The sequence below is a fragment of the Coregonus lavaretus genome (assembly GCF_964263955.1).
Source record: "Coregonus lavaretus genome assembly, chromosome: 19".
In the NCBI taxonomy this organism is placed as follows: domain Eukaryota; kingdom Metazoa; phylum Chordata; class Actinopteri; order Salmoniformes; family Salmonidae; genus Coregonus; species Coregonus lavaretus.
The window spans coordinates 35,650,782-35,661,469 of NC_140006.1; the positions used below are offsets into that span (position 1 = coordinate 35,650,782).

The window sequence follows — 10,688 nt, forward strand, 5'->3', positions numbered from 1 at the left end:
GATCATCTTGACACACACACACAGAGAGAGAGAGATCACCTCTTCTTCATCACTGAGAAGATGACTCTCTGACTCAAACAGTACAGCAAACTGATCTACTGTTCTCTGTACACACTCTGGCAGTGTATTCTACTGTCACAGGACTGATAATGTTCTGAAGAAAATTGTTTTTAAAAAATGCATCTTTGAGAATTTCATTTTTGTGGAATGTAAATCAATGAGAGAGCTAGCTCCAGCCATTGCCTTTTTCGTCAACATAGTCTTAACAGGGATGATGTTTAGTTACTGTATTATGGTACTGGACCTGTATAGGGCATTTGTTTAGCCTATCCATGTTTGGGAAAGATCTGTGGATTTTAGCACACAGGTGTTGATGCCTTCGACCATGGGAATCGTACGGACTGGGAGGTGCAACTCAGACTGCTTATTAAAGCACTGTTACCCATGGTGACCGACTTGAAGGCTACACAGCAGAAACAGGAAGGCTAATTGCCAGTAATACGCATATGATGCAATATGATTGGAGTGAATACTGATGTGTTAATAAGGTCAGGATCAAGTTAGAGACCAAGGATGGGCAACTTTGCTCCGAGAGCAGCAGTGCGTGCAGGGTTTTGTTCCAGCCCAGCACACCTGATTCTAATAGATGGTTATCCAGGACAAGAGTTGGCCACCCGTGTGTTAGTTTTACTACTGTTCTACTGTATTGAAAACTACTATTACGACTGTATTTACACAGGCTCACCTCAGAATTAGACTTTCATCCATGTTTCTCAAATGTCAAAATTCGAAGTTGTTCCAAACAGCAAATTGTTTAAGGTTATGTTTAGGCATTAACTCAAAATCTTTAAGGTTAGGGTAAAGTTTAGGCATTAACTCATTATTCTTAAGGTTATACATTAACTCTGAATGGTTAAGGTAAGTGATAAGGTTTGGGATAGGCTTAAAACCAAAATATAAAAACAACTTTCTATGGCTGGATTCGAATATGCAACTTTTGGAACCAGATGCAGATGCTTACGCCCACCCGCCATCCCCGTCTACAACGCCCTAGCAAAACCGAAACCTACTTGACGGTAACAACGCTCACTGTTGTCCCTAGTGGCCGGTTTCCACTTTATCTCCCGGAGTCCTCAGACATGAATGGACATCGAATACTGACTTGTATGAGGGGGTGACCTGCCTGGTATTTCATAGGATAATTTTTTGCTTAAAAAAAAATAATATATATGTTATATTATCACATACACCGGATCGGTGTTGTGTACAGGGTCAGCCATAGTACGGCGCCCCTGGAGCAAATTAGGGTTAAGTGCCTTGCTCAAGGGCATATCAACAGATTTTTCATTTTGTCGGGTCGGGTATTCAAGCCAGCAACCTTTCAGTTACTGGCACAACGCTCTAACAGGTAGGTTACCTGCTTCCCTATGATGTGGCAAACCTTTTATAATTTAACAATGTACCTTAATTGCCTTATTTATTTGTTCCGTTTTAATGTTATTGTCAAAAACAAAACATACACAGCCGTTTATTGTTCACATGTACATATGCATAAATCGATAATGCAACAAGCATCACTTGTAGACAGTTCACCAACAAGTCACTCATATAATCTGCCAAACACAAAATGTATGAATTTGCTGAATGCAGTCTGTCAGTATTAAAATTCAACTCTACCATGTCAAATGTTGTTTTTGTTTGTTATTCCTGCCAATTTGAAAGAGTGTGCAGAGAGACTATTTAGCTTCTACTGCGCTCTCTGGTTTAACACAGTACATTTATTTTTAACATTATGGGTCCAATAACAATTAATTGAAAATCTATAATACAGCAAAATTATTAATAAATGGGTCACAGGTTGGGCTGACCTCTGTTGCCTATTCATGTATGGCAATGTGTATGTGACCTTTCTGTAGCCTACAAACGGAAGTATGGCCGCCAAGAAACAGTGCAGTATTTTCTGGGGCCGGTGAGAAACCACAATGACGCACGCACATACCAAGCCAAACAATCATATCTCTGTATTCATGTTTCTCGCTTCACCTGTGTGTTGGATTGTCACGCATGAATGAATACGTCTCCCATCAGTCACGTCATGACACTAAACAATTGATTGGGTTTCATTTGAAAATCCTCAATCATGACAACAAGCATAAGAATGTTTGGGCTGGTGAGATCACAGCCAGAAAGAAAGCTATGACGTCGTTGAAACACTTCTGGGACCGCTAGACACGGGCACAAATAGCTCTGTCTGCGCCATAACTCCAGTAACTAAACACCCTACCACTAGCTACAGAGGCTTGGCAGTTGTTGGCGTGCGTTGCCTAGAAAGCACGCAAGCTAGGGGCCAAGTCAAAACTGACGGCCGGTGCCAGGTGGAACTGGCCTTAGAATAGCATGTAGGCCTACATTTGTAAAATATCGAATGTGCAAAATGCCAGAGACATGTGTGGTAACGTTCAACAGGCTTTCCGTAAACCAAAGTCACTGTACTTAACGCCACCTTACAGGAAAGCTAACCTCATTATTATGGACACTGAGCCTCTGTAAGAAGAATTCGGTCATTGGGCCAAGCGAGACAAGTGTGTATCAAACAGCAGCACAAGTGACGAAAGACGGGACCTTTGAGGGTGTTTGCAATTAGGGTCTCTATCTGAGCTTTGGTTCTTCGGGAGCTGACTCAAATCTGCTTTTGAGGTGAATTTGGGCTTAGTTTTGAAAAATGGGTCAGCGCGGTTCCAAGCCCACTGTAGTAGAGGCGCATGAGCTTTTCCAGTGCTTAGGTGCGCGGGCGCCGGTGAAACGCAATTCAATGTATCAGAAAATGAACGAATGCGCCACACTTGCCCTTACTATCCAGTTCCAAGAGACGGTGAAGAGGCCGGACCTTTCGTATGACGCCGGGGTTCAGGAGAGGAGGACACGACCCCACTCATGGCACCACAGCCGCCGCGACACGGGACTAGTGTATGTAATGGATGACCCGACGGGTGGAGTTTGGATGAAGCCGAGAAAGAAATGGACAAGATCCTGAAAAAGAGGGAAATCTATGTTTTTAAATCGGTCTCTATTCGTGAGAAAGTCTAGCATTCTCTATTAGGGTGCATCTTGTGCTTCGGCGCAATCGCGGTGAGTAGTCGCCGCCGCGTATTTGTGCGGGGTGTCTCTCAAGGGGACAGAAGTTCAGTGATTGAGAGACGTTTCAGGGGGATGTGCTTGACCGCACCACCTTGCACTGACCAGTGAGGAAAGGATTTCATTGGATTGATTACTCTCTGGGTGCATGTTATCCAGCAGATTGTTATCATCCACTGTCCTAAGGTTAATACACCAAAAGTTGTTTTATCATGAATTTATCTAATATTTGTGGATGAAAATGAATGCATGCTTGGAAGCACAGCCTAATCAGGTGCCTCCACTCTGGAGTCGCCTTCGTCCATTCAATGTGCCATTGTTCATTGCTCACATGTACATTTTCTTTGACGTGTTATCCAGCATGAACAACTTTCATTTTATCCTGTATGTTCATAGCCCTGCCTATTCAGTGAAAACATATTCAAGCGCAATTCATGTGTCAACTATTTAAAAACATGTGGAATGGACTTTATAACAGGCTCGAAAAAGTGGATTATCTTGTCACACCTGCAGTCGTAGGCTACCTGCTGGCAGAAAATGATACCGCCATCAAGTGGATGAGAACATTAATGTCTATATCAATGACTACAGCAAAGATACTTCCTTTGTCTTTTTTTCTTTCTCTCTGTGACTAGTCTTCTCATCTCAACCCTTACAAAAAAAAGATTGCAGTTTTGAAACTGCAGTAAAAGTGCAGTAACTGCAATCGACTATGGTAATTTGAACGCAGTAATTGTAAGGCAGTTATACTGCACTCTGAACGCAATCTTTTTTTTGTAAGGGAAACAACTGTATCGGTAAAACTGAAGAGATATGCCAAGGGCAGGAGCCATACCTATGAACTTCGACTTTGACTTTTTCGTTAGATGTTTTTGACATGTATGGCGACTAGCCTACTACTGCATCAAAAACAATCAAGAAAACCAGGGTTTGATTATAATGTATGTCTTTTTCTCTTTCCAGCCTGAGTTTGGAAATACACTCATCTGTTTCTGTTTTGTGATAGGCTGTATTTGTAGTCAGCAACTTGATGGAACCCTTTGGCATTTACAGTAATATGAAGGAAGAAATTCCACCGTGCAAAAATTGGTTGAGTTAATGTTGTTTCCATTACATTTCAACAAAATAATTCAATGTGATGACATTGAATCAACGTGGAAAACGAATTAGATTAGCAAGAAATCATCAACATAAGGGAATTTCGTATTTTTTTCACCCATCTTTTAATTTAAATCCAATGACATGGTGCATTTTTGTTGTTGTTGACAACTCAACCAAATGTAAATCAAAACTAGACATTGAAATGACGTTTGCGCCCAGTGGGTATGGAAAGATCACGTGGATATTTAACCAAGCTTATGTAAACTGGCAACACAATCTCACACTCAATTCGTCCAAATATGTACAAAAAATATTTCAACAGATTTGTGCGTTTTTGTGTGTTTTTGTGTGGCTTAATTAGTGTGAAAACACACACATTTTTGTGTAAAATAATTCGTAGGAAAATACACACATTTTTGTGCGACTTCATTCATAGGAAAATACATTTTTTGGGGGTCAAACTTTGGAACAAGCTTTTGAAAGTTATTAGAGCAATGCATGATGGGCAATGGTGTTCTACACTGCCTTTTGTTTCTGTCCCACATTTATTTATATAAAAAACCAAACGTGTTAACAACCCAATATTGTTAATCAACCAGGTTGTCACCAAAATAATTATATAATATAGTAGTAGCCTTGCGTTCTTGTTTTTTGTTTATATAGGCAACAGTAGGCCTACACGATTTTCTTCATAATGCATTTCATATTTCGTGGAGCCTATATTACACAATTTCTTTCATAATGCATTTTACACAATGCTACATTTTATGAGGGTTGCCAGATTGGAGAAAAAAATACAAATATTCTTTTATTTTTTTATTATTTGTTTTGTAGTATCGATGAAGGTATTTGATTGGGGTATGGGGATACATTTTTATAAATGGGAAATTATAATACACACCATAATACACACACACGCACACAAACACTTCCGCACATATACACACTCACTTTGTTTGTACTCATGTTATTGCCAACTCTTGACTTTTGTATGAATTATTTTTTATAAAATATTTGTATCTCGTTGTCATGTATTCATTATCTTTAACTGGTTAAATGTTTGTAGTTTGCGTGTTTCAGTAATGGTTCAAATGGTTAAATAGTCATATCTCTGCTTGATTTAGCTTTTGGTATATTTGGCATTTTTATATATATTCTGTATTTCCACTGAAGAAAGCAATAATTAATCAACACACTACTGTAAATAAATGGACACTACCTGTTATAAAACGGAAATTGTTCTCTGTAAATAAATGGTGAGAAATGCTCAGTCTGAAGCCATTTGGCTATGGGGTTCACAGCCCTATAATAATGATACAAGTTATATCACCTTAAAAAGGGTTTATTTACAACCTCTGGGGTATAACATGTTGGGCAAAGTGGTACAGGAGAGTCTGACATATAACCCCTAACTTGAGATCAGTCTTCACCAATGAGAACCAAGAGGGGACTAGCTTTGTCCTTCATGACTGGGAAAAGCCTAAATTCTAGGCCGTAGAAAATCCTACATCCATCTCATTAGATCAGAACAGGATAGATCAACAGTGATTCATATCACTGGTTTGCATCCTAAAAAAGGATAGTTGTGTTTTGCTGCATAACACACTTACATTATTTGTCTACCCATATGATGTAGATCATTGTCAGGTTATTTGATACACAAGCTTCAGTAACAAAATAACACCATGGTTGTAATAACACATTAAACAGGTAGTTTGTAAATGTGTAGAATCTGTTTGTTTTTGGTCTACACTGGTGAGTTAACTTATTTAAATTAGACAATCGATTTTCTTCTGAATAACTGGTCAGGGCATACCACTTTCCATTCAGCTTTGGGCAACTTTGATGTAAGGCTTGATCACACCTGTATTGACTACTTCTATCCGTCACACCCATTGTTGCTTATCCATTGTTCACTAGATATATCAATGTAATTGCATCCAACACAATGTTGAAAAACAGAATGCTTCCCACCACTAGATCACATAACTAGACGTGAGCTGGACGTGATCCCAACGCTGCCACCAATGTAGCGGAAGAAAGTGAAAGCTGCAACAGGGACTGAGGCACTACTGGAAGAGCTTCTATCAGGACACAGCGGGACTGGTGTTCGTGGTGGACAGCTCCGACAGGCGCCGGTTGGACGAGGCCCGGCGGGAACTGGATCACGCCCTGAGGAGTGAATTCTTGCGGGGTCTGCCTGTGGTCATCCTTGCCAACAAGCAGGACCTTCCCGAGGCCGTATCTGTCACGGAGATAACGGACACCATGGTTGTAATAACACTTTTAACAGGGAGTTTGTAAATGTGTAGAACGTGTTTGTTTTGGGTCCACACTAGTGTGTTAACTTATTTAAATTAGACAGTCACAGACAATTTTCTTCTGAATAACTGGTCAGGGCATAGCACTTTCCATTCAGCTTCGGGCAACTTTGATGTAAGGCTTGATCACACCTGTATTGACTACTATCCATCACACCCATTGTTGCTTATCCATTGTTCACTAGATATATCAATGTAACTGCATCCAACACAATGTTGAAAAACAGAATGCTTCCCACCACTAGATCACATAACTAGACGTGAGCTGGACGTGATCCCAACGCTGCCACCAATGTAGCGGAATAAAGTAAAAGCTGCAACAGGGACTCTAACCAGGGCTCATACATGGCAAAGTGTGCTCTAACGGCTGTTGCCATGAAAGCCTAGTAGGCCTCTGGGCAGAGGCAGTAGACCCACAATGCTGGCATATGCCTTGTTACAATAGCCTAAGTATATAACATGATTGACACGACCGTAATAATCATCATGAAACGGCCTTGCAAGTGCCATAAGTGTAAGCCAACATAATGCATTATTTTACATTAACTTATTTAACTGCTTTGATATGGCTTAATTGATCATAGTCCAGACACTTTATAGTTGCAAATACCATTGCAGTTGCACCAGGGGAATTTAAACCAAACTGTTTTTTTTGTTGCAGGTATTCAGTTTACCCACATTTATTGATGAATTAATTTCCCATCATGAAAATTTATCCCCATTCCCCAATCAAATACCTTCATCGATACCACACAAAAAACAGACAAATACAGCTATTTACTCCAATCTGGCAACCCTCATAAAATCCAACATATAACCAGTATCCAAAAGTATTAAGCGAAAACAAGCATAGAAAACAGCATTGGCATTAATAAAAAATAATTTAAAAAATAAACGTAAGGCTACTATTTTATTATAAGTATTTCGGTAACAACCTGGTCGATTAACAATATTGGGTTGTTAACATGCTTTTTGTTTTATAAATAAATGTGGGACACACAAAAAGGTAGTGTAGAACACCATTGCCCATCATGCATTGCTCCAATAACTTTCAAAAGATTGTTCAGAAGTTTTCCCCAAAAAACTGTATTTTGAGTTGCACTATGAATTAAGTTGCACAAAAATGTGTGTATTTTCCTACGAATTAAGTCGCATACATTTTTGTTGTATTTTCACTCTAATTAAGCCACACAAAAACGTACGAAATCTGCTGAAATGCTTTTTGCACATATTTGCACGAACTGAGTGTGAGATTGTGTTGCAACTGTCTATGACCAGTCAGTTTAAACGTAATACTAGGCCTGAAGGCTACAGGCAGCAACTGAGAACCAAGCAAATATTTGTTATTTCTTTCTCTTTCTTTCAATCTTTCTTTCTTTAATCTAAACAGCTTTGGAACTGTTCTGCATTGTTTGATATGTAACTTAATGTAAATTATATTGCCTGCCTGATGGTTTTATTGTGATTAAAGGTATCTGTATCTGTCAGATTGAAGTGGAAAATGCAATATACTCTATATGATGTCCTAATGGCCCATAAATTATTGTATCTATAGGCTAGGCTACACATGACATATCTAATGGTTGCCTCGCCCTTAAGTACATCTGAATGATATAATAATATATAATGATATACTGATATACTGTTATCTGATGATATAGAGGGTGCGTGCGTTCCTCTCCATGCATACACTTCAATTTTACGCAAAGGTCAGACCACTCGAGGTGACGCTTCAATGTGTCTTTAAGCACGTTAAATATGATGCACAGGGATGATTTTAACATGTGAAGTGTGATAAAAAATTATTTTACAAACATTAGGCTATCAAACCTGTGCATGTGCCACATTGTATTGTTCGTGTCAACAGCGCACTGATTTGAGTCACGCTAAACTGACTCATTTGGTGGATAATTTCCCAACCAAACAACAGTCATATCCTGCTTCATATAGGGCCTACTTTGACCCTTGCTTATCGGTGAACGCAAGGTTTATAGGTATCATGTAATCGCTTACCTGGTAACAGAAAGGCAACGCACTGGGTAAACACTGCAGCTCGAGGCAGAGAACAGTGACATAAGGTGATATGTCTCCCTGATTTGAATCTTTGTTACTAAGTAGTCGGCCTACGCTTTACCACACATGGGACAGCGGGGATCGAGACCCCAACCCGAGACCCGAGTTCTCCTATTGGGCCTCGACTCAGCGGGGAAATCAACCCTTCTTTACAAACTGAAATATAACGAATCGGTCGATACCGTTCCCACCATCGGTTTCAATGTGGAGATGATAGAAGCCAAGAAAAGGAGGGAGAGAGTTGCTCTGACGGTGTGGGACGTGGGCGGCCAGAAGACAATGAGGCACTACTGGAAGAGCTTCTATCAGGACACAGCGGGACTGGTGTTCGTGGTGGACAGCTCCGACAGGCGCCGGTTGGACGAGGCCAAGCGGGAACTGGATCACGCCCTGAGGAGTGAATTCTTGCGGGGTCTGCCTGTGGTCATCCTCGCCAACAAGCAGGACCTTCCTGAGGCGGTATCTGTCACGGAGATAACGGAGCGCTTTAACCTGAAGAAGATGTGCGCTGAGCGGGACTGGTTCGTTCAGCCCTGCTCTGCCGTGACCGGTGCTGGGCTTGTGGAGGGCTTCCAAAAGGTGGCACACCTGCTCAAACTACCATCAGAGGACGTTCAAGACAATATTAAAGAGACAGTGCAGTATCTAAGATCAAAATCAGTCAAGTCAATGGGTTTGTAATGTTTGAAATGATAGGATATGTCAAAGGAGTTATGGACAAATGATGATCATTTGTTTTTATTTTATTGTTTACGGATGAAGATCACATTCCACTATGATCAATTTGTTTCTTTAAAAGGTTGTCACAGTACAATAGACTACATGGAAACAAAATAAATCCACGAAGCTAATCATTTCACTTTAAATCAGCCTATGAGATTTTTTTCAACAAATTTGATACAGGACTTTGGGGAGCAATGCGTAAAAACGCACTCCAAATGGTCAAATTCACTTTACACCGTTTATGTAGGCCTATAACCTAATAGATATAAATCTTGTATCTAATAAAATGTCGTCCCTATATGCTATTTCTTTCCCACCTAAACATTTAAGGCCTCTTTCACACCTATTACATTTTTGCGTTAGGCTATATGGCACTTCTTGCGCACTAAAACTCAGGAGTGACCGATTTTATTTATTTGTGTTAATTTAACAAAATAGGCTCTTTATAAACAACATGTGAGAGTTATCAAACGTCATTGTGCTGACAGTGAAGGTCAGTTAGCCTGGTTCTGTCAGCGATCACATACAGTTGGAAAGGCGCAGTTGGACGTGGCCGGTCCCTGTTCTTGTCCCGCTTGCGCCGTGGTCTCCAACCGACCTCTGTCCCCCTCCTGCACGGTCTCCTCATATGTTGGCAAGTACTTCACCTCATCGTAGGCGGGTAGAGAGACAGGGGGAGCTAGGTCAGTAGCAAGGTTATGGGATGTGTAGCTCTCCAGGAGCGGGTCCTGAGATACCGTTGTCCGTCCGTTGAGGAGCGGGTGCGGATCGTTGCTGTCAAGCTGTCGCCTGGGTCTCGGGCAGACAATCCGCTGGATGAAGTAGCCCAGAGCAAACAGAAGGAGCAAAAGGAGGACCCCGGAGAGTTTCCGCGTAACCATTGCGATGTTGTAGAAGGTGCTGTGAACGGTGTGCCTGCAACAGCCGACGGCGACACTGTCGTTACCGTATGCGCAGCATATCTGGTCGTCTCTGCAAAGGATTTCTCCACAGTTTCGGAGCGCATGTCCAATAGTTAGAATAAATATGGAGAAAAATGTAAAGCTCGGCGTGTGACCTTTGAGGTAAAGACACATTCTCGTTAAAGAAAATGCTGTAAGTCTGCTGTTTTGATTGTAAATATTTCAAGTTGGTTGGAACGACGTACGCTATAGTTTACTAGAGGCGCTCTTCACGCGCGTTTGGCTGAGGTACTTGTGCAATGAGCCAAAACCATAGATCGATGACACTGGGTGAGCCGTAGCATCTGAACATGAGGTGTTGAAAAATTAGTCTGGAATTTTCATCCATATTGTCTCTCTGAACGTGTTTTCATTGCAAGCTCATTGAGCCAAA

At 40.9% G+C, this 10,688-nt stretch overlaps 1 protein-coding gene across 1 annotated transcript; it reads left to right on the forward strand.

The window, feature by feature from the left end:
• Positions 1-8,686: 8,686 nt before the first annotated feature.
• Positions 8,687-9,332, forward strand: arl14 (ADP-ribosylation factor-like 14). Its single transcript, XM_084183055.1, has one exon. It carries the CDS (start codon positions 8,697-8,699, stop codon positions 9,309-9,311), a length of 615 nt encoding a protein of 204 aa, XP_084039181.1. The 5' UTR covers positions 8,687-8,696; the 3' UTR covers positions 9,312-9,332.
• Positions 9,333-10,688: the final 1,356 nt, after the last annotated feature.

Bases quoted from the DNA above. Each gene is read 5' to 3' on its own strand.
- arl14 (XM_084183055.1), top strand. From the start codon at position 8,697: ATGGGACAGCGGGGATCGAGACCCCAACCCGAGACCCGAGTTCTCCTA.